Source organism: Pristiophorus japonicus, chromosome 4, assembly GCF_044704955.1.
Source record: "Pristiophorus japonicus isolate sPriJap1 chromosome 4, sPriJap1.hap1, whole genome shotgun sequence".
NCBI lineage: Eukaryota > Metazoa > Chordata > Chondrichthyes > Pristiophoridae > Pristiophorus > Pristiophorus japonicus.
The window spans coordinates 274,964,678-274,989,533 of record NC_091980.1 but is presented as its reverse complement, the minus strand read 5'-3'; the positions used below and the strand labels follow the sequence as shown (position 1 = coordinate 274,989,533).

At 44.0% G+C, this 24,856-nt stretch overlaps 1 protein-coding gene across 2 annotated transcripts in view; it reads left to right on the top strand.

The window, feature by feature from the left end:
• The window catches only part of lgmn (legumain), a 75,543-nt gene that overhangs the window by 37,431 nt on the left and 13,256 nt on the right, over positions 1-24,856 (top strand). For both annotated transcript variants that reach the window (XM_070879500.1, XM_070879498.1), the window contains 4 exons: positions 1,205-1,271; positions 2,569-2,687; positions 6,106-6,195; positions 17,500-17,697. In XM_070879500.1, coding sequence (XP_070735601.1) covers positions 1,205-1,271; positions 2,569-2,687; positions 6,106-6,195; positions 17,500-17,697 — 474 coding nt within the window. The remainder of the gene's footprint in view (positions 1-1,204; positions 1,272-2,568; positions 2,688-6,105; positions 6,196-17,499; positions 17,698-24,856) is intronic.

The following is a 24,856-nucleotide window of genomic DNA, read 5'->3' as shown; positions in this document are numbered from 1 at the left end:
TACAAACATCTATTTTTGTCTTCTATGAAGAATTTGTTTTTGGACTTCAGAAAGGAATATAAACTGCTTACTGCAGACAAACAGGCAGCTGTGCAAGAACAGATTGCTTGCCCCACAGGATGCTTTCTAGTGAGCAACTCTCTGTTTTTTCATGGATGCTCATCTGCAGCGGAAATTTGAGCATGCTGGATCTGTGTCAAAAGATGGTGTCAAATAAACACTGAGTTTACGATACTAAGTATGTCAAAAAGTGGCTTTTTGTCTCACGACTTTGTTCACTCTGCTGCACTGTATCTCCTTCCATGCAAACTCTTTATGCCTAAAGAAGAACTGAACTCTAATTAAAAACGATGGGTGAGTTTAGTTTCTGTTTTGCTGAGGCAAGTGTAAAGCATAAATTTTACCAGCGGCTGTAAACAGATGAGCACATTTGAATTTAAAACTTGATTTGCGGTACTTAAAAAGCAGCCTCTGAGCTTCCTGCAAGTAGAAACGAACGGCATCATTTTTTATTTCTTGCACGTCAACTTTATCTCTGGTTAGATCAGCACATCTAAAGAAGAAGCTAAGTAGTATCAAAGTAATTATTATTGAGCACATTTAAGCACTAGCTTTTGAAGCATCTAGGTTTTTCTTTGCCTATTGCGACTTAAGAAAACAGACTACATGGAAATAGGAAGATCTTAATAGCTGTATAAAATTGTTTACCAGTAACATATTAACCAGTATCCGAAAGTGTAGTGTGCTACTAAATCAAATAGTTCTCACTCACTCAGGTCTTCTAGCTATCTATGATCTGTCCATTTCTGTTTATTAAGCGTTGGGTTGAATATTAATTATATTGTTGCCCACTTTACTCAGAAAATCAGTTTGCTTTAATATGTCTTATGAAAAATGCAGTATGTATCAATATGTTTTGACGTGGCAGTGTACAGCATATCTTTGGAAGTTAATCTTTGTATAAATGGGTTGATGGGTACCCCTGTGATTGAAGTGAAATTGGGAGTGGTGTCGAGGGTTGTTCGATGGTTTTGTTTATATTCCACAACTGTAACATAAACCTTAATTTTGTGTTAGGTCCTAAATAACTAGTGGGTCAAGGTTTTGGTGTCTTTCTGTATTCCAGAGCAACATTTCAGGATGCATTCATGAGCTTATGTATATTGTGGCTCAGATTTACTGACTCATTAAACTATATCCACAGATGGTGTTTTACATTGAAGCTTGTGAGTCTGGATCAATGATGTTGGACCTGCCAAAGGACATTAATGGTATGCACATTATAGCAGTTTAACGTTTTATCTTGAGTGGGAGCTATAAAAATCAAATCTCAGTGTCAAAAAGTCACTTTAAAATTTGATATGATTTGGCTTTTTTTTAATAAAAGCTTTCAAATGTTCTAGAAGTGTGAGCATGAGCTGTTCATATTTTCGCCATCTCATTTTTTTCCAGGTGTTCTAAAAGCTGATTATATTAAATGCAGGAGTGCTTCACCCAGCCCTATATTCAAAGAGTGCGGTCAGTGCTGGCCACCTCTACCAGCCCCACCCCATCGCCACGCTTCCTTCTCGACCCGGTTGTGGCTCGACCCCCACCCTCCCCATCACTTACCGAGGGTTACAGCTAGTGTCGCAGTGGCCTGATCTTCAATCAACTGCCTGTTGCTATCTGCTGTTTGCCGGCCCGATGGTAATGAGGTCTGACACCCAATAACGGGCGCACCTCGGGCCTCACCATTCCAAAAATGCCATGCTCTTGTCACCGACCGCATCTTGTTCCTCCCACATTCTATCCAAATCACTTGCTTCTGTCTCAACAATTTACCCAACTCTGCCCGTTCCATGCTTCTCCTTTATCATTGCTGTCATTACCTTTTTAAGCTTGACTTTTCCAGGGCTCCTCTTGACAGCCTTCCAAGCTGCACTCCTCACAAACTGCGATTTGTCCAAAACTCAGCCGACTGCATTCTGTCCCTCTCTACCTCCCACGGGCTCCCTGTCCTCCAAGGCATCAAAACCCTCATCCTTATTTAGAAATTGCTACATGATCTCAGCCCTCCGCAACCTCCTTCAGGCTTGTGTCTCAGCCAGTGTGCTCTGGTATCACACTCTAGGCTTTGGTACAACTTACCCTCCACTATTGGTGACAAAGCCTTCATCTAACTCGGCTCTGCTCTCTGGAACATTGTCCCTAAACTGCTCTATCTTTCTACCCCTCTTCCTGCCTTTCCTCCTCACAACCCATCTCTTGGACTCCTAACTGATGGGCGGTGCCATTTCTCCTCTGTGAAGTGCCTTGGGTGTTTTCTACATTAAAGATGTTGTATAAACACTTATTGTTACAAGTGTAGTGTAACTTTCAATAAATTTTAGCAATAACTTAAATTATTTTTAAGTAGTATAATGCCAACTTGAAAGCACTGTAGATGTTTTGGTATTGAAATGGGAAATGCATAGCTTTTCTAGCATTTTCCTTCACTGTTTGAGAGAGAACATCTTGTCTTTAACCACCATTCTCTTGATCACTTTTTTTTCCTTGTCCATTTGAACTCTACCCATCCGATTACAGTATTTGCCACTACTGCTGCCAATGAAGAGGAATCATCATATGCCTGTTACTATGACGCTGCAAGACAGACTTATTTGGGTGACGTGTACAGTGTTGTGTGGATGGAAGACTCTGACCAGGTATGTAGGAATACATCAAAGTAACAATGCTAAGCCTTCAGGTTACAATATAATTAATAATTTATTTAATGTTCAAAGATATACACAAATTGGCCGTGTGGTTGATAGTTAGGAAGATAGTTGATATGCAGGAAGATACCAACGTACTGGTCAGATGGGCAAAAGTGGCAAATGGAATGCAATCTGGAGAAGTGTAAGGTCATGCATGTAGGGAGGGCTAACCCGGCAAGGGAATACACAACAACAATCACTTTTATTTATATAGTGTCTTTAACGTAATAAAATGTCCCAAGGCGCTTCACAGGCGTGTTCTAAAACAAAACAAATAAATTTGACAGTGAGCCACATAAGAAGAAATTACGGCAGATGACCAAAAGCTTGGTCAAAGAGGTAGGTTTTAAGGAACGTCTTAACATAAGAACATAAGAAATAGGAGCAGGAGTAGGTCATACGGCCCCTCGAGCCTGCTCCGCCATTTAGTACGATCATGGCTGATCCGATCATGGACTTGGGTCCACTCCCCTGCCCGCTCCCCATAACCCCCTATCCCCTTATCATTTAAGAGACTGTCTATTTCTGTCTTAAATTTATTCAATGTCCCAGCTTCCACAGCTCTCTGAGGCAGTGAATTCCACAGATCCACAACTCAGAGAAGAAATTTCTCCTCATCTCTGTTTTAAATGGGCGGCCCCTTATTGTAAGATCATGCCCTCTAGTTCTAGTCTCCCCTCCCCTATCAGTGGAAACATCTTCTCTGCATCTACCTTGTCAAGCCCCCTCATAGTCTTATACGTTTTAATAAGATCCCTCTCATTCTTCTGAATTCCAATGAGTAGAGGCCCAACCTTTCCTCATAAATCAACCCCCTCATGTCTGGAATCAACCTGGTGAACCTTCTCTGAACTGCCTCCAAAGCAAGTATGTCCTTTCGTAAATATGGAAACCATATTCCAGGTGTGGCCTCACCAATACCCTGTACAAATGTAGCAAGACTTAGCTGCTTTTATACTCCATCCTCTTTGCAATAAAGGCCAAGATTCCATTGGATCTTCCTGATCATTTGCTGTACCTACATACTTACCTTTTATGTTTCATGCACAAGTACCCCCAGGTCCCGCTGTACTGCAGCACTTTGCAATCTTTCTCCATTTAAATAATAACTTGCTCTTGGATTTTTTTCTGCCAAGGTGCATGACCTCACACTTTCCAACATTATACTCCATCTACCAAATTTTTAACCACTCACTTAGCCTGTCTATGTCCATATGCAGATTTTTTGTGTTCTCCTCGCACATTGCTTTTCCTCCCATCTTTGTATAGTTGGCAAACTTGGCTACGTTACACTCGGTCCCTTCCTCCAAGTCATTGATATAGATTGTAAATAGTTGGGGTTCCAGCACTGATACTTGTGGTTACTGATTGCTAACCCGAGAATGAACCATTTATGCCTACTCTCTGTTTTCTGTTCGTTAGCCAATCCTCTATCCATGCTAATATATTACCCCCAACCCCGTGAACTTTAATCTTGTGCAGTAACCTTTTATGCGGCACCTTGTCAAATGCCTTCTGAAGTCCAAATACACCACATCCACTGGTTCCCCTTTATCCACCCTGTTCGTTACCTCCTCAAAAGAATTCTAGCAAATTTGTCAAACACGACTTCCCCTTCATAAATCCATGCTGACTCTGCTTGACCAGAAATTTGCTTTTCCATATGTCCTGCTACTGCTTCTTTATTAATGGACTCTAACATTTTCCCAACCACAGATGTTAGGCTAACTGGTCTATAGTTTCCTGCTTTTTGTCTGCCTCCTTTTTTAAATAGGGGCGTTACATTTGCAGTTTTCCAATCTGCTGGGACCCCCCCAGAATCCAGGGAATTTTGGTAAATTAAAAGGAGGAAAGAGGTAGAAAGGTGGAAAGGTTTAGGGGAGGGAGTTCCAGAGCTTGGGGCCCAAGCAGCTGAAGGCACGGCCACCAATGGTTGAGCAGTTATAATCGGGGATGCTCAAGAGGACAGAATTTTTACACAATGAATTATAGAGGAACAAAGGGATCTTGGAGTACAAGTCAACAGATCCCTGAAGGTAGCAGGACAGGTAGATAAGGTGATTAAGAAGGCATACGGGATACTTTGCTTTATTAGCCGAGGCATAGAATATAAAAGCAGGGGGGTTATGCTTGAACTGTTTAAAACACTGGTTAGGCCACAGCTAGAGTACTGTGTCCAGTTCTGGTCAACACATTACAGGAAAGATGTGATTGCACTGAAGAGGGTACACAGGAGATTTACAAGCATGTTGCTAGGTCGGGAGAATTTTAGCCATGAGGAAAGATTGGTCAGGCTTGAGTTGTTTTCTTTGGAACAGAGGAGGCTGAGGGAGACTTGATTGAGGTGTATAAAATTACGAGGGGGTAGATAGAGTGGATAGATAGGACCTAGTTCCCCTAACAGGGAGGTCAATAACCAGGGGGTCATAGATTTAAAGTAATTGATAGAAGGATTAGAGGGGAGTTGAGGAGAACTTTTTTCACCCAGAGGATGGTGGGGGTCTGGAACTCACTGCCTGAAAGGGTTGTAGAGGCAGAAATGCTCATCACATTTAAAAAGCACTTGAAGTGCTGTAACCTACAAGGATACACACCACGAGCTGGAAAGTGGGATTAGGCTGGATAGCTCTTATTGGCCAGCACAGACATTATGGGTCGAATGGCCTCCTGTACCATAAATTTCTATGATTCTATGATATATCTCTCTAATGTTCAAAGATCTATGTCCTCACAAAGTAGATACTCTGAAATAGAATTGGTGAAAATATAGACACCCCTGCCCAAATCTCACTGGCAAGATATCCGCATAAATTGCAATCACTTGGTTTTCTGTTATAATTAAAATTTCCAGATAATTAGAAGTCTCCAAACTTGGATCTTGCATGTGTGGTGCAGCAACACCCAAATGCAAGTAACAAAAGAGAAATGATTTACTAATATATTCATCAAGAAAAGGTAAACCGAAGACGCTGCACAGTGAGGCAGTGTCTCGTGCAAGGCTGAGAACATGCTGGTGGATAATGGGAGATTCCATTATAATTGGAATATGGGGAGTCTTGTTTATGAAGGAAACCATTCTATTTCTTTCAGTCGTAGGACTGCTAAGTAACACTGGGGAAAGAAAGTATTTTGGTTATTAAATTGCCTTGACTCAGATGGTTATAAATGCAGTCAAATGTACAATTGTTAAAGCATTACTGATTGTGCAGTTTCATGTATAACTTGAGGTATTTTTATGCTTGATGCCAGAGTTCTGCACCACAGGGCTAGGTAGATTTGAAATCAGATCTGCTGACTGGTATTAATATGTGGAAATAGTAGTGTGGTACAGAAGAGCTCCATTTGCATTTCTCTTGTATTTTTTTAGGAGGACCTGAAAAAAGAATCACTGCATCAGCAATTCAGAATTGTAAAGAAAAAAACCAACACGAGCCACGTGCAAGAGTATGGAAATCTGGTAAGGATTTGACTTTTATAGTTCACTAACTTTGGGAAGAGGCGGCTGTGGCAGATGATCGTGTTGCTTTTGAGCTAGCTGCTCAGGTGTGTGAAAGAAGTCCATTGTGTTGTTTTCCCCCTTTTGTATTGTTTTCATACTTCCTGTGATCTTCAGTGCCTCCCTACTACACAGTTAAAATCAACATTCTGTGATGCTTGAATCCCATTGGTCCAGGTGCTTCTGTGTATGCATATTAACTGCTTTTTAAAAGATTCTTCTTTACTTTCTTTCCAGTCCTTCACTGTAAATGTAGAATTTCAAATCCAGATTGGGAAAGGAATAAAAATGTTTTTAACTTGAAGATTGGCATTCACTAAGGAATGTTTTCTCTGCTAAGGCTAAAAATGTTGGCCCGGAATTTACGATCAGCAGTGAAGCGGAGGCGCTCACTGCTGGCCCCAAAGTACGCCTCCCACAAGGACCTCACGGTCTCTATCTCGAGAACTTCGGGTTTTCCGACCTTTAATTCAAATCAATAAGATGAGGAGAAACTTTTACACCCAGAGAATTGTGAACCTATGGAATTCTCTACCACAAAAAGTTGTTGAGTCCAGTTCGTTGGATATATTCAAAAGGGAGTTAGATGTGGCCCTTATGGCTAAAGGGGTCAGAGGGTATGGAGAGAAAGCAGGAGTGGGATACCGAGGTTGCATGATCAGCCATGAATGGTGGTGCAGGCTTGAAGGGCTGAATGGTCTGCTCCTGCACCTATTTTCTATGTTTCTATCTATGGGGCGCCTTTGTGCGAAGTGTTTTGATGTCAACAGGTTGTCTAAGCAGCCAATCAAAATGCAGAATTCTCACAGACAGCAAACAAGGAAGTGAGTAAACTTTTAAAATTCTAACTTTTTCAAATAATTAGAGAGCAAAAGAAAGATTGGGGCACTTGCTTGGGGAAAGAGAGAAAACTGAAATAAAAATGGACAAACTTAAGAAAAAAAATTTGGTTCAGAAAATCTTTTTTAAAAAGTTTCTTAATTTTAATTTTTATGACAGATGAAATAAAGTCTTGCATTTATATAGCGCCTTTCACGACCACCAGATATCTCGATGTGCTTTACAGCCAATGGTGTGCTTTTTGGAAAGCAGTCACTGTTGTAATGTAGGAAACGCGGCAGCCAACTTCTGCACAGCAAACTCCCACAAACATCAATGTGATAATGACCAGATAATCTGTTAAATTGGACAAATTTCATACTGCACAAAATTAAAATGAGTTTTCCAGGCCCTTAATATTGTTTAGCAGTAATAACGCTGTCAAAACCCCAGTTACACCTAATCGCTTTGGACCTAGAAACATAGAAATTAGGTGCAGGAGCAGGCCATTCGGCTCTTCGAGCCTGTACCGCCATTCAATAAGATCAAGGCTGATCATTCAACCTCAGTACCCGCCTTTCCTGCTTTCTCTCCATACCCCTTGATCCACTTAGCCGTAAGGGCCATATCTAACTCCCTTTTGAATATATCTAACGAACTGACCTCAACAACTTTCTGCGGTAGAGAATTCCATAGGTTAACCACTCTGAGTGAAGAAGTTTCTCCTCATCTTGGTCCTAAATGGCTTACCCCTTATTCTTAAACTGTGAACCCTGGTTCTGGAACTCCCCAGCAACGGGAACATTGGGCCCAAGTTTCCACAACAAAAAAAAGAGCGCCCCTCCGAGCTGGGCGCCCGTTTTTCGCGCCTAAAACGGCGCCTAAAAAAATCTTCGGTATTCTCCACCGACTTACAGGTCCTGTGGCACTCGGCGCAGCCGGCACGAGCTGTGGGGAGGGCGGAGCCAGGTCCCTGCGCTGAAAACAGTGCCGGGACCTCTGCACATGCGCGCTACAGTCGGCACGCAAGTGCAGTAGCTCCAGGCCCCGAACTGTGTGGGAGGGGCCCGAAGCACGCAGCCCCTAGCCCTGGCCCAATGGCCTAACTGGGGCTGTGTGAATGAGGCTCCTCCCACGGCCAGCTCCTGCTCCCCGCCCCGACCAGACCCGACACTCGCTCCCCCCCCGCCGCCGACCAGACCCGACACCCGCTCCCCCCCCCCCCCGACACCCGAGACCTGCTCCCCCCCGTCCCGACCGAGACCCGCTCCCCCGCCCCGACAACCGCTCTCCCCACCCCGACCCGACACCCGAGACCCGCTCCACCCCGCCCCGACCGAGACCCGAGACCCGCTCCCCCCCGCCCTGACCGAGACCCGAGACACGCTCTCCCCCCCCCGCCCCGAGGCCCGCTCCCCCCACCCCCCCCCCGACCCGACACCCGCTCCTGTTCCCCTCCCTCTCTCCCCTCCCCCCCTCTCCCCACCCTCCCCTTCTCCCTCTCCCTCTCTCTCTCTCTCTCTCTCTCTCCCCTTCTCTCTCTCCCTCCCGCTCTCCCTCCCTCTCTCCCTCCCTCCCTCTCCCTCCCTCTCCCTCCCTTTCTCGCTCAGCGGCACGAACAGCTGCAGAATTCTCCCTGGCTGAAGCACTTTCACACAGGTAGGAAGATGGTTTATTTAATCTTTTCTTGGCTTATAAATGTTTATTCAGGTTGGATTTATTTGTATAATATTTGTAGAAGTATAAATAAGGATTTATTGTCGAATTTAATGAGTTCCCTTCCCCCCACCTCGTTCTGGACGCCTAATTTGTAACCTGCGCCTGATTTTTTAATGTGTAGAACAGGTTTTTTCAGTTCTACAAAAATCTTCACTGGCGCTATTCTACTTTAGTTTGGAGTACATTTTCACTGTGGAAACTTTCAAATCAGGCGTCAGTGGCCGGACACGCCCCCTTTTGAAGATAAAATTCTGTTCTAAACTAGAACTGTTCTACCTGACTAGAACTGCAGAAAAAAAAATGTGGAGAATTGCGATTTCTAAAATAGTCCGTTCTCCACCAGTTGCTCCTAAAAATCAGGCGCGAATCATGTGGAAACTTGGGCCCATTATTCCTGCCTCTAACCTGTCAATCCCATCAGAATTGTATATGTTTCTATGAGATCCCCTCTCATTCTTCTTAACTCCAGTGGATATAAGCCCAGTTGATCCAGTCTCTCCTCATATGTCAGTCCTGCCATCCCGGGAATCAGTCTGGTGAATCTTCGCTGTACTCCCTCAATAGCAAGAACGTCCTTCCTCAGATTAGGAGACTAAAACTGAAAACAATATTCCAGGTGTGGCCTCACCAAGGCTCTGTACAACTGCAGTAAGACCTCCCTGCTCCTATGCTCAAATCCTCTAGCTATGAAGGCCAACCTGCCATTTGCCGCCTTCACCGCCTGCTATACCTGCATGCCAACCTTTAATGACTGACGTGCCATGACATCCAGGTCTTGTTGCACCTCCCCTTTTCCTAATCTGTCGCCATTCAGATAATCTGTCTTCCTGTTTTTGCCCCCAAAGTGGATAGCTTCACATTTATCCACATTATACTGCATCTGCCATGCATTTACCCACTCACCTAACCTGTCTAAGTCCCCCTGCAGCCTCTTAGCATCCTCCTCACAGCTCACACCGCCATTCAGCATAGTGTCATTTGCAAACTTGGAGATATTATATTCAATTCCTTCATCTAAATCATTGATGTATATTGTAAATAGCTGGTGTCCCAGCACTGAACCCTGCAGCACCCCACTGGTCATTGCCTGCCATTCTGAAAAGGACCCGTTTATTCCGCCTCTCTGCTTCCTGTGCCAACCAGTTCTCTCCACTTCAATACATTACCCCAAATACCATGTGCTTTAATTTTGCACACTAATCTCTTGTGTGGACCTTGTCAAAAGCCTTTTGAAAGTCCAAATACACCACATCCACTGGTTCTCCCTTGTCCACTCTACTAGTTACATCCTCAAAAAATTCTAGAAGATTTGTCAAGCATGATTTGCCTTTCATAAATCCATGCTGACTTGTACTGATCCTGTCACTACTTTCCAAATGCGCTGCTATTTCATCTTTAATAATTGATTCCAACATTTTCCCTACCACCGATGTCAGGCTAAGCGGTCTATAATTCCGTGTTTTCTCTCTCCTTTTTTAAAAAAGTGGTGTACATTAGCTACCCTCCAGTCCATAGGAACTGATCCAGAGTCAATAGAATGTTGGAAAATGATCACCAATGCATTCACTATTTCTAGAGCCACTTCCTTAAGTACTCTGGGATGCAACCTATCAAGCCCCAGGGATTTATCGGACTTCAATCCCATCAATTTCCCTAACACAATTTCCTGACTAATAAGGATTTTCTTCAGTTCCTCCTTTTCGCTAGACCCTCGAACCCCTAGTATTTCCGGAAGGTTATTTGTGTTTTCCTTAGTGAAGACAGATCCAAAGTATTTGTTCAATTGGTCTGCCATTTCTTTGTTCCCTATTATAAATTCACGTGATTCTTACTGCAAAGGACCTACGTTGGTCTTCACTAATCTTTTTCACTTCACATATCTATAGAAGCTTTTGCAGTCAGTTTTTATATTCTCTGCAAGCTTACTCTCATACTCTGTGTTCCCCCTCCTAATTAGAACCTTTGTCCTCCTCTGCTGAATTCTAAATTTCTCCCAGTCTTCAGGTTTGCTGCTTTTTCTGGCCAATTTATATGCCTCTTCCTTGGATTTAATACTATCCCTAATTTCTCTTGTTGGCCACGGTTGAGCTACCTTCCCTGCTTTATTTTTATTCCAGACACCAATGTACAATTGTTGAAGTTCATCCATGTAATCTATAAATGTCTGCCATTGCCTATCCACAGATACATAGAAACATAGAAAATAGGTGCAGGAGTAGGCTATTCGGCCCTTCGAGCTGCACCGCCATTCAGTGAGTTCATGGCTGAACATGCAACTTCAGTACCCCATTCCTGCTTTCTCGCCATATCCCTTGATCCCCCTAGTAGTAAGGACTACATCTTTTTGAATATATTTAGTGAATTGGCCTCAACAACTTTCTGGGGTAGAAATTCCACAGGTTCACCACTCTCTGGGTGAAGACGTTTCTCCTCATCTCGGTCCTAAATGGCTTACCCCTTATCCTTAGACTGTGACCCCTGGCTCTGGACTTCCCCAACATTGGGAACATTCTTCTTGCATCTAACGTGTCTAAACCCGTCAGAATTTTAATCGTTTCTATGAGATCCCCTCTCATTCTTCTGAACTCCAGTGAATACAAGCCCAGTTGATCCAGTCTTTCTTGATATGTCAGTCCCGCCATCGCGGGAATCAGTCTGGTGAACCTTCGTTGCACTCCCTCAATAGCAAGAATGTCCTTCCTCAAGTTAGGAGACCAAAACTGTACACAGTACTCCAGGTGTGGCCTCACCAAGGCCCTGTACAACTGTAGTAACACCTCCCTGCCCCTGTACTCAAATCCCCTCGCTATGAAGGCCAACATGCCATTTGCTTTCTTAACCGCCTGCTGTACCTGTATGCCAACCTTCAATGACTGATGTACCATGACACCCATGTCTCGTTGCACCTCCCCTTTTCCTAATCTGTCATCATTCAGATAAAAGTCTGTCTCTCTGTTTTTAGCACCAAAGTGGATAATCTCACATTTATCCACATTATACTTCATCTGCCATGCATTTGCCCACTCACCTAACCTATCCAAGTCACTCTGCAGCCTCATAGCATCCTCCTCGCAGCTCACACTGCCACCCAACTGAGTGTCATCCGCAAATTTGGAGATACTACATTTAATCCTCTCGTCCAAATCATTAATGTACAATGTAAACAGCTGGGGCCCCAGCACAGAACCTTGCGGTACCCCACTAGTCACTGCCTGCCATTCTGAAAAATATCTACTGTCAACCCTTTAAGTATAATTTTCCAGTCTATTCTAGCCAATTCACGTCTAATACCATCAAAGTTACCTTTCCTTAAGTTCAGGATCCTCGTCTCTGAATTAACACTGTCACTTTTCATCTTAATAAAGAATTCTACCATATTATGGTCACTCTTCCCCAGGGGGCTCGCACAACAAGATTACACAACACCCAGTCTAGGATGGCCAGCTCCCTGGTTGGTTCCTCAACATATTGGCCTAGAAAGCTATCCCTAATACACTTCAGGAAATGCTCCTCCACCGCATTGTTACCAGCTTGGTTAGTCCAATCTATACGTAGATTCAAGTCGCCCATGGTAACTGTGGTACTTTTATTGCACGAATCCCTAATTTCTTGTTTGATGCCATCCCCAACCTCACTACTACTGTTTGGTGGTCTATACACAACTCCCACTAGTGTTTTCTGCCCTTTGGTATTCCGCAGCTCTACCCATACAGATTCCACATCGCCTGAGCTAATGTCCTTCCTTACTATTGCGTTAATTTCCTCTTTAACCAGCAACGCTACCCCACCTCCTTTTCCTTTCTGTCTATCCTTCCTGAATGTTGAATACCCCTGGGATGTTGAGTTACCAGCCTTGGTCACCCTGGAGCCATGTCTCCGTTCCCCATCATCCCGACCGCAAATTCCTGGCCACTATTCACTTAAGAACTTTCTAAAGATAAAGAGAGTCGGATCAGCCCAGCCCTGTCATTGGGCCGATGTATGTTTTATTTCACAGACTGTAACTGAGAGTTACAGTTTTCTTCATAAGTGTAATGGAAATTTGACGGGTGCAGAGGACTTTAGTGTTGCATATTTAGTATTTTCAAACTTGTGACATTTAGTGCTTTGTTTTGCGCCCCCACTTTAAATTAGGTACCCTGTATGCCTAAAAGCAAAAGATCCTACAGTGATGTCTTGTGTTTTGCCTTTTTAAAGGTTCTGCGCTGCCTTTTGGAAAATCCCCTAGATCAAAAGTCTTTAAGCAAAGCCCAAAATTATATAAAGAAAATGAGTTTTAAAATAACCAGCCCTGTGATTGATTGAATTGGAGGTGATTTTTTTTCCACAAATTCAGACTGCATTTACGGCCTTATCACTAATGATCTCTGTTCCAGAACATGTGGCATCCCTCCCCAACTCCAATCCAAAACCAGGGAGGAAAATTAATGAAGTAATCATCTTCAGAGTTTGATCAAGAGGGGAAAAAATATAATCTAGATTGCCAGTATTGTGTCAAAACCAACTATGAAAAATGCAGCACCAGAACATAAGCATTAGGAGCAGGCCCTCGAGCCTGCTCCACCATTCAGCAAGATCATGTCTGATCTTCAACCTCAACTCCCACTTTCCTGCTCTATTCCCATATCCCTTGATTCTTCTGGAGTCCCAACATCTAACTATCTCAGCCGTGAATATACTCAACGACTTAGCATCCACAGCACTTTGGGGCAGAGAATTCCAAAGATTCACAACCCCCTGAGTGAAGAAATTCCTCCTCATCTCAGTCTTAAAAGTCCTGTTCATTATCCTGAGACTGGGCCCCCTAGTTCTAGACTCTCCAGGAAACCACCTCAGCATTTATCCTGTGAACCCTCCTCAGAATCATATCTGTTTCAATGAGATCACCGCTCATTCTTCTAAACTCCAGAGAGTATAGGCCCAAACTACTCAATCTCTCCTCATGGGACAACCCTCTCATCCCAGGAATCAATCTAGTCTACCTTCGTTGCACTGCCTCGAAGGGAAGTATATCCTTCCTTAAATAAGGAGATCAAAACTGTGTGCAGTACTCCAGATGTGGTCTCACCAGAGTCCTATGCAATTGTAGCAAGACTTCCTTACACTTGTACTCCAACCTTCTAGCAATGAAGGCTAACATACCATTTGCCTTCCTAATTGCTTGCTGTACTTGCATGCTAACTCTGTTTCTTGTACTAGGACACCTAAATCTCTCTGAACACCAACATTTAAAAGTTTCTCACTATTTAGAAAATATTCTATTCCCACCAAAGTGAATAACCTCACATTTCCCCACATTATACTCCATCTGCCAGCTTAGTTCCCACTCACTTAATCTGTTTAAATCCCTTTGCAGGCTCTTTGTGTCCTCCTCACATCTTAATTTTCCACCTAGCAAATTGGATACATTGCACTCTATCCCTTCATCTAAATCATTAATATAGATTGTAAATCGCTGAGGCCTAAGCACTGATCCGGGCAGCACCCCACTAATTATAGCCTGCCAATCTTAAAATGACCCATTTATCCCTACTCTCTGTTTTCTGTCAAATCAATCCATCATCCATGCTAATACCATACCCCTAACCCCATGAGCCCTTATCTTGCTTAACAACCTTTTACGTGGCACCTTATCAAATGCCTTTTGGAAATCCAAATATAATACATCCACTGGTTTCCCTTTATCTATCCTGCCAGTTACATCCTCTAAAAACTCATTATTTGTCAAACACGATTTTCCTTTCATATGACTGCCTCATCATATGACTTTGAGCGCCCTTATTTCAGCATTTTGCCGACTACTGATGTCAGGCTTAACTGGCTTCTCGCTCCCTCCTTTCTTGAAAAGCGGTGTTACATTTGCTACCTTCCAATTTGCTGGGACCATTCTCGAATCTAGGGAATTTTAGGAGATCACAACCAATGCATCCACTATCTCTGCAGCCACCTCTTTTAGAACTCAAGGACATATGCCATCAAGTATTGGGGATTTGTCGGTTTTTAGTCCCATTAGTTTCTCAAGTACATTTTCTCTACTGATATGAATTACTTTAAGTTCCTCGCTTTCAGAAGCCCCTTGGTATACTTTTTGTGTCTTAAAAACATAGAAACATAGAAAATAGGTGCAGGAGTAGGCCATTTGGCCCTTCGAGCCTGCAACACCATTGAAGACTACTATGAAACCGATACAAAATATTTGCTTAAAGTCTCTGCCATTTCCTTGTTCCCCAATATAATTTCACCTGCCTCAGCCACTAAGGGACCAATGATTACTTTTGCTACTCTCTTCCTTTTTATATACTTGTAGAAGCTCTTGCAATCTGTTTTTATATTTTTTGATAATTTACTCGCTTTCTATTTTCTCCCGTTTTATCAATTTTTTGGTCATCCTTTGGTTTCTAAAGCTCTCCCAATCCTCAGACTTACTACTATTCTTTGCAACATTATAAGCCTCTTTTAATCTAATGCTATAACCTTCTTCAGTTAGCCACAGATGGATCACGTTTCCCATGGAGGTTTTATTTCTCAATGAAATGTATATTCATTGAGAATTTTGGAGTATTTCTTTAAATGATTGCCGCTGCTTATCTACTGACACATCTTTTAATCTAATTTCCCAATCTAAGCCAACTCGCCCCTCATACCAACGTAACTGGCTTTGTTTATGTTCAAGGGGCTGAAATTGCCCCTTCCTTTAAGGCCTGTTCCGCTCAAAATCGGCGGCCACGCTGCGGAGTGGAATGGTCGCCGATTATTCATGGAATGGCCGCCATTTTGGAAATTCCGCTCTTGCGGTATCCCAGCGGTGACCCGCTCCGCTGCTGCTGATCCGTCCAAAGTGCGTCATCAGAGCATGCACCGCCGATATGCCCCCTCCCCTCGATCGCGTAATTCCACCGAGAAAATCTTGCTCCCGCCGCTCGGTGCCATCGACGGCTTTTTGTGCTGGTGCCGGTGCTTGGAGTGCGCTCAAAATGGTGCAGCTGCCATTAAAGGGGTGCACCAACAGGCAGCCTGGCAACCCCTCTTGGCTGCCAGGCCGCTGGCCCGGCCAAAACCCTCCTTGGTGGCCCAGTGGACCTAACTTAAATAATGCCAGCGGCTCTCCCCTTTTAAGTGAAGGGGAGCGATGTGGTGGCGCGCCAACTCGATGACCTCAGCAGCGCTACGCTGATGAGTGAGCGGAGGACAGTCCATCTGCCCCCAACTTCTTACCAAACTCCTGCTCACTGCCGCACTTCCGCCCCATTATGACTGACTTTCCGGGCTGCTGAAAAAAAAAGCCAAAGAGCAGAATTTCGCTCGAGGCCACCTAATCAACCGCGCTGGTAAAAACAACTGAAACAGAGTAGGTGCGCCGCATTTCCGGCAGTGGGCAATTTCGGCTAAGACTCCAGTGTTGGACTTAAGAATGTCACTTTCAAACTCGATGTGAAATTCTATCACACTGGTCACTCTTCCCTAGAAGATCCTTTACTATGAGATTACCAATTAACCCTGTCTCCTTACAGAAAAGAAGATCTAAAATAGGCTTTTCCCTGGTTGGTTCCATGAGGTATTGTTCTAGGAAACTGTCTTTCATACATTCCATGAACTCGTCCTCCAGATTACCCTTGCCAATTTGATTTGCCCAATCTATATGCAAATTGAAGTCCCCCCCATGATTATTACCTCTGTCGCAAGCTCCTATTATTTCTTGATTAATACTCTGTCCAATGGTATAGCTATTGTTAGTGGTGGGAGTAGTTTATAGGCTCCCTGTTTTCTGCCCCTTGTTATTTCCTATCTCTACCCATACTGATTCTACTTCCTTATCTTCTGAGTCAAAATCCTTTTTCACTCATGTCCTTATGTCATCCTTAATTATTGGGGCTACCCCCACTCGTGTTCCAATCTGCCTGTCTTTTCGATTATATCAAGTACCCTGGAATATTTAGTTCCCAACCTTGGTCACTTTGCAACCATGTCTCTGTAATGGACTACTCAATCATACGCATTTATCACTATTTGTGCCACTAATTTGTCTTATCTTGTTACAAATGCGTTGTGCTTTCAGGTAAATAGCTTTTAGTTTTAACCTTTCATCATTATTCTGTGCTTTCATCTTATTTGCTGATGCACGATGACCCTTAAACTATCTGTCCCTTCTTGTCACACACTGCTTATCTTTACCCAAATCGTTGTTCCGTTGCCTTGTCTTTTCTCTTTCAATTTTGCCCCCGCACCCCCCCTTTTTAGTTTAAAGCATAATTGTAATGTTATGGCAAATTTTCGAAGAAAGGATTTGTATTTATGGAGCATCTTTCACATTCTCGCAGACAATAAATAACTATTATTATGCAGGCAAATGTGGCCACTATTTTGACACTGCAAAGTCCCACAAATAATGACCACTGGTGTTGTCTGAGGAATAAGTGACCAGGACAGGACACCGGGAGAATTCTCCTGGTTTCCTTTTGAAGCGTGTCATAGAATTTCTTCACGGCAAGCAGAGCGCATCTTATCCGGAAGACTGAACATTCAACAGTGCAGCACTCCCTCAGTACTGCATTGATGTATCAGCCAAGATTGTGTGCTCAAGTTCTGGAATGGGGCCTGAATTCACAAACCTTCTGCCTCCGAGGCAAGAGTGTTAGCACTGAGCAAAACTGACGCTGTTGAAAATTGCTCATTAATGGTAATATTAAATATCGGAATTTTTTCATATTTTTTTTCCACTTTCCTCAGACACTGTCCCACATGAAACTGAATGCATTCCAGGGCTCTAAGAAGGCTTCCCCCACCACATTCCAGCCTCCAGTAGATATTGTGGATGCAGTACCAAGTCCAGATGTTACTCTTGCCATTCTTAAACGGAAGTATATGGCCACAAATGACGTTGAGGTAGCTCAGAAGCTCCTGATGGAGATCAACGCACATTTGGAGGTGAGCAGAACACACCAAATTCATGCAGCTAGAAACTCTTCTACTTTTTTCTTTCTCTTTGAAATGGAGGTTCTGGGAAATGCTTGAGAGGCTGATCAATTAATTAAATCCCATTTTGTCTGCACAGCACTATATCTAGTGATAATTCCATTAGTATTCTTTTATCCATGGACTCTACAGAAACTGAAATAGCAGGATTGCAGATTATTGCATTGATGATATAAATTTATATTAAGCTGCTTGATGTATAATAGAATTTACTCTGACATTAGGTCTCGGATCTTTGAACGGTAAAGTGTGTGATCAGTTTACAGAACATGTTAATATTTTTTGGAGGGGAAGAGATCAGTCAAGTCATGCAGTGTTAACTGGCCATAAATCTCCTGCAGTAATCAGTGTTTGCTCTCTCAAAGTGGATAGCATTTAAATTTATGTAGATACTAACATCAAAATTAGCTTGTGCCAAGAATTATATTTTTGGAGCTTCAATGTAATAACTGAAGTTGTTTGGTACTCGGAGCTCCTTTTACTTCTAAAATAGTCTGTTACCTTTTATAGCAGGGGTGGGCAATTAACAAGTGCCACTTGAGCTGGAGGGCCACTTAACAAGTTGTGGTGAGCTGTTGAGGGCTGCCCACCAATGTCCCCCCTAAGGCGTTGCGGTCCCGCGCAGGCTGCTCCCCAGCTCCTGCCACTGGAAGCGAGACTACGCATGCGTGGCTGTGTAGTGGCTGGCCCCGCTGCAAATTTAAAGGGATGCGCATGAAAAAAAATTAGATCATCATCATCATAGAGGGAACATTGCATAAACATAAAAATTGCATAAACGTAAATTCAGATAGTGATCAGATGCTATCTTACATGCACAACATGTATTCGATAGTGCTTAGAAATGATTCAAAGATAAAAGTTGAAAATATTGTGGTAGCTTGTGGTCTATGTAAATCAGTGCTGTGAAATAGAATTGTACCCTCTTCCGAGCCTGTGTCATCATCAAGTTCACACCTCAGTCATCCTTATGACCCTCTGCAAAGATTACTAATGCCGTCCCAATTGGTGCCAGATGAGAACATCCCTGCCATCGTACTCTGGATACCGGGAGAGGAAAGATGAGCGCCGGCCACTTTCTTCGGTAAAAGATTTGTGGAGATGAGCAGCTATGACTCCACTCTAAAATGAATAGGGCATATTCTAGTATGCAGTGCATTTTGGATACGGACAACCACCATTGGGGCCCAGAATCACGGAACGGATCATTTTAAGATCAGGCCAGGGAGAATTGCTTTTGCGAATTATTAATTTAAATGAAATATTACTATGTTTCCTCCTTGGCTGCAGTTTGGATCTGTCTCTGACCCACGAGAAGTGAAAGTGGATAGACAAATGTGCAGCTCGAGCTCCGGCTCGCATTCTATTTCTGTCCCATCCAGCGGGCCGGATAGAATGACTTGGCGGGCTGGATGTGGCCCGCGGACTGTATTTTGCCCACTACTGTTTTATAGTATTGTTCAATAAATTCCCTTTGATACTCGTGTTAGAGGATCTTAAAATACATTGTCCAAAGCTTATTGGTGTAGGGAGATTCAAAAAGCTCACAGTTTTAACCTACATTAAAGATACACAATTCTGAAATAACCAGTATTGAAGATCTTTCAGTCTCCCTCCCCAGCATTTGAGACTTTCTGCTCAGAAAGTTCACATCAGTCTCCACAATGTATCTTGACGGAATCAACATTTTCACCCTATATAAGATGCAGGGATTTTTAATATTTTTATGACTTTAATATAAATGGGAATTGAAAATTGGCTTCAGCTAGCTGTATCCAATTATATCCAGCTTCAGTGCGACAGACAGCCTTTTAGTGCCACTGCCTGTAGTTAGAAATGGATCAAGCCAAAGCCTGCTTGGTTACTTACTGGGCAATCTGCCGTGGAATGTAAAAGTATGGTCTCTGCAGACCAAGGGACATGGACCAAATTCATTATCTCTTACTCAACCACCAAGGGAGCTTTGCTGAAAAAGGAGTCTGCTTCGACATTATTTAACAGTATTGACGGATATGTAAGAACTGGACAAGGTGAAGTTTAGGTGCTGTCAGGTGTTAAAAGCAAATGAATCCTCCAATGTATTAGACGCAAAAAAAAATCTGCCTGACCATCGAGAAGAATTTGTTAAGTCAGCAAATTAGTCTGTTTTAATATCAAAATAAAGAGAAACTTATAACCTCTCTCCTTTTACAAATCCGAGTTGTCTGCTTCACACTCTCAACCACAACTGGGCACTCGGTGAGGTTAATCTTCCCGGTAAACCCAACAGAGACTCTTTCCAGAAAAAAAAGAAAGACTTGCATTTCTATAGTGCCTTTCACGACCACCGGACGTGTCAAAGCACTTTACAGCCATTGAAGTACTTTTGGACTGTTGTAATGTGGGAAACGCAGCAACTCCCACAAACAGCAATGTGATAATGACCAGATACATTTTTTTGTTATGTTGATCGAGGGATAAATATTGGCCAGGACACCAGGGATAACTCCCCTATTTTTCTTTGAAATAGTGCCATGGGATCTTTTACGTCCACCTGAAAAGGGCAGACTTGGCCTCTGTTTAACGTCTTATCTGAAAGACAGTGCAGCACTCCCTCAGCACTGCACTGGAGTGTCAGCCTAGATTTATGTGCTCAAGAGCCTGGAGTGTGATTTGAACGCACAACCTTCTGACCCAGAGCCACAGCTGACACTTAAAAGAATCACAGGGATTTCAGATGATGATTTATTTTCAAACAATTTATTGGGCCCAAGTTTCCACAAGAAAAAAAACGGGCGCCCCTCCGAGCTGGGCGCCCGTTTTTCACGCCTAAAATGGCGCCTAAAAAAATCCTCGGTATTCTCCACCGACTTACAGGTCCTGTGGCACTCGGCGCAGCCGGCACGAGCTGTGGGGAGGGCGGAGCCAGGTCCCTGCGCTGAAAACAGTGCCGGGACCTCTGCACATGCGCGCTACAGTCGGCATGCAAGTGCAGTAGCTCCAGGCGCCGAACTGTGTGGGAGGGGCCCGAAGCACGCAGCCCCTAGCACTGGCCCAATGGCCTCACTGGGGCTGCGTGAATGAGGCTCCTCCCACGGCCAGCTCCTGCTCCCCGCCCGACCAGACCCGACACTCGCTCTCCGCCCCCCGCACCCCGCCCCCCGCCGACCAGACCCGACTCGACACCCGCTCCCCCCCCCCCCCGAGACCCGCTCCCGACCGAGACCCGACACCCGAGACCCGCTCCCCCCCCCGACCCGACACCCGCTCTCCCCCCCCCCCCCCCCCCCGCCCCGACCCGACACCCGAGACCTGCTCCCCCCCGCCCCGACCGAGACCCGCTCTTCCCCCCCCCCTCCGCTCCCCCCCCCGACCCGCTCCCTGCCCCGACCCGAGGCCCGCTCCGACCCGACACCCGCTCCCCCCCCGCCCCGGCCCGACACCCGCTCCCCCCCGACCCGACCCGACACCCGCTCCCCCCACCCCCCCGCTCCTGTTCCCCGACCCCCCTCCCCCTCTCTTCCCTCCCTCTCTCCCTCTCCCTCCCCTCTCTCCCTCCCTCTCTTGCTCAGCGGCACGAATAGCTGAAGAATTCTCCCTGGCTGAAGCACTTTCACACAGGTAGGAAGATGGTTTATTTAATCTTTTCTTGGCTTATAAATGTTTATTCAGGTTGGATTTATTTGTATAATATTTGTAGAAGTATAAATAAGGATTTATTGTCGAATTTAATGAGTTCCCTTCCCCCCCACCTCGTTCTGGACGCCTAATTTGTAACCTGCGCCTGATTTTTTAATGTGTAGAACAGGTTTTTTCAGTTCTACAAAAATCTTCACTGGCGCTATTCTACTTTAGTTTGGAGTACATTTTCACTGTGGAAACTTTCAAATCAGGCGTCAGTGGCCGGACACACCCCCTTTTAAAGAAAAAATTCTGTTATAAACTAGAACTGTTCTACCTAACTAGAACTGCAGAAAAAAAAATGTGGAGAATTGCGATTTCTAAAATAGTCCGTTCTCCACCAGTTGCTCCTAAAAATCAGGCGCGAATCATGTGGAAACTTGGGCCCATTAATTGGGCAACTGAAGCATGTGGACAAATACATACTAAGGACTAGTAAACAGCAACAACAACTTGTATTTATATGGCGCCTTTAAAACATCCCAAGGTGTTTACGAGTATTATAAGACAGAGATTTGACACTGAGCCACATAAGAAATTTGGGCAGATGGCCAAAAACTTGGTCAAAGAGGTAGGTTTTAAGGAGCCTTCATAAAGGGAGGTAGAGAGGCGGAGAGGTTTAGGGAGGGAGTTCCAGAGCTTAGGCCCTGGGGAACAGAAGGCATGGCCACCGATGGTTGAGTGATTATAATCAGGGATGCTCAAGGGCAGAATTTTAGGAGTGCAGATATCTCAGGTGGGGTGGTTGTGGGGCTGAAGGAGACTGGAGATGGGGAGGGACGAGGCCATGGAGGGATTTGAAAACAAGAATCAGAATTTTGAAATCCAGGCTTTGCTTAACCAAGAACACAGGGGTGATGGGTGAATGAGACCTGGTGTGAGTTAGCACACGGGTTTTGGATGACCTCAAGTTTACGTTTACAAGCAATTTGTCAATTTAGAGACTGTGGAGGCGTCAAGAGAAGTGGTAGTGAGGTAGAACATAAGAATTAGGAACAGGAGTAGGCCATCTAGCCCCCCGAGCCTGCTCCGCCACTCAACAAGTCATGGCTGATCTGGCCGTGGACTCAGCTCCACTTACCCGCCCTCTCCCCGTAACCCTTAATTCCCTTATTGGTTAAAAATCTATCTATCTTTGACTTGAAAATATTCAATGAGCTAGCCTCAACTGCTTCCTTGGGCAGAGAATTCCACAGATTCACAACCCTCTGGGAGAAGAAATTCTTTCTCAACTCGGTTTTAAATTGGCTCCTCCGTATTTTGAGGCTGTGCCCCCTAGTTCTAGTCTCCCCTACCAATGGAAACAACCTCTCTGCCTCTATCTTGTCTATCCCTTTCATGATTTTAAATGTTTCTATAAGATCACCCCTCATCCTTCTGAACTCCAAGGAGTAAAGATCCAGTCTACTCAATCTATCATCATAAGGTAACCCCCTCATTTCTGGAATCAGCCTAGTGAATCGTCTCTGTACCCCTTCCAAAGCTAGTATATCCTTCCTTAAGTAAGGTGACCAAAACTGCACGCAGTACTCCAGGTGCGGCCTCACCAATACCTTATACAGTTGCAGCAAGACCTCCCTGCTTTTGTACTCCATCCCTCTCGCAATGAAGGCCAACATTCCATTTGCCTTCCTGATTACCTGCTGCACCTGCAAACTCACCTTTTGGGATTCATGCACAAGGACCCCCAGGTCCCTCTGCACCACAGCATGTTGTAATTTCTCCCCATTCAAATAATATTCCCTTTTACTGTATTTTTTTTCCAAGGTGGATGACCTCACACTTTCCAACATTGTATTCCATCTGCCAAACCTTAGCCCATTCGCTTAACCTATCCAAATCTCCTTGCAGCCTCTCTGAGTCCTCTACACAACCTGCTTTCCCACTAATTTTAGTGTCATCTGCAAATTATGTTACACTACACTCTGTCCCCTCTTCCAGGTCATCTATGTATATTGTATACAGTTGTGGTCCCAGCACTGATCCCTGTGGCACACCACTAACCACTGATTTCCAACCGGAAAAGGACCCATTTATCCCAACTCTCTGCTTTCTGTTCGTCAGCCAATTCTCTATCCATGCTAATACATTTCCTCTGACTCCGCGTACCTTTATCTTCTGCAGTAACCTTTTGTGTGGCACCTTATCGAATGCCTTTTGGAAATCTAAATACACCACATCCATCGGTACACCTCTATCCACCATGCTTGTTATATCCTCAAAGAATTCCAGTAAGTTAGTTAAACATGATTTCCCCTTCATGAATCCATGCTGTGTCTGCTTGATTGCACTATTCCTATCTAGATGTCCCGCTATTTCTTCCTTAATGATAGTTTCAAGCATTTTCCCCACTACAGATGTTAAACTAACTGGCCTATAGTTACCTGCCTTTTGCCTGCCCCCTTTTTTAAACAGAGGCGTTACATTAGCTGCTTTCCAATCTGCTGGTACCTTCCCAGAGTCCAGAGAATTTTAGTAGATTATAACTAATGCATCTGCTATAACTTCCGCCATCTCTTTTAATACCCTGGGATGCAATTCATCAGGACCAGGGGACTTGTCTACCTTCAGTCCCATTAGTCTGTCCAGCAATACCCCCCTAGTGATAGTGATTGTCTCCAGGTCCTCCCTTCCCACATTCCTGTGGCCTCCAAATTTTGGCATGGTTTTTGTGTCTTCCACTGTGAAGACGGAAGCAAAATAATTGTTTAAGGTCTCAGCCATTTCCACATTTCCCATTATTAAATCCCCCTTTTCATCTTCGAAGGGACCAACATTTACTTTAGTCACTCTTTTCCGTTTTATATATCTGTAAAAGCTTTTACTATCTGTTTTTATGTTTTGCGCAAGTTTACCTTCGTAATCTATCTTCCCTTTCTTTATTGCTTTTTTTAGTCATTCTTTGCTGTTGCTTAAAATTTTCCCAATCCTCTAGTTTCCCACTAACCTTGGCCACCTTATACGCATTGGTCTTTGATTTGATACTTTCCTTTATTTCCTTGGTTATCCACGGCTGGTTATCCCTTCTCTTGCTGCCCTTTTTCACTGGAATATATTTTTATTGCGCACTATGAAAGAGCTCCTTTAAAGTCCTCCACTGTTCCTCAATTGTGTCACCGTTTAGTCCTTGTTTCCAGTCTACTTTAGCCAACTCTGCCCTCATCCCACTGTCGTCCCCTTTGTTTAAGCATAGTACGCTCGTTTCTGACACAACTTCCTCATCCTCAATCTGTATTATGAATTCAACCAAAATGTGATCACTCATTCCGAGAGGATCTTTTACGAGGAGATCGTTTATTTTTCCTGTCTCATTACACAGGACCAGATCTAAGATGGCTTGCTCCCTTGTAGGTTCTGTTACATACTGTTCTCAGAAACAATCCCGTATGCATTCTATGAATTACTCCTCCAGGCTACCCCGTGCGATTTGATTTGACCAATCGATATGTAG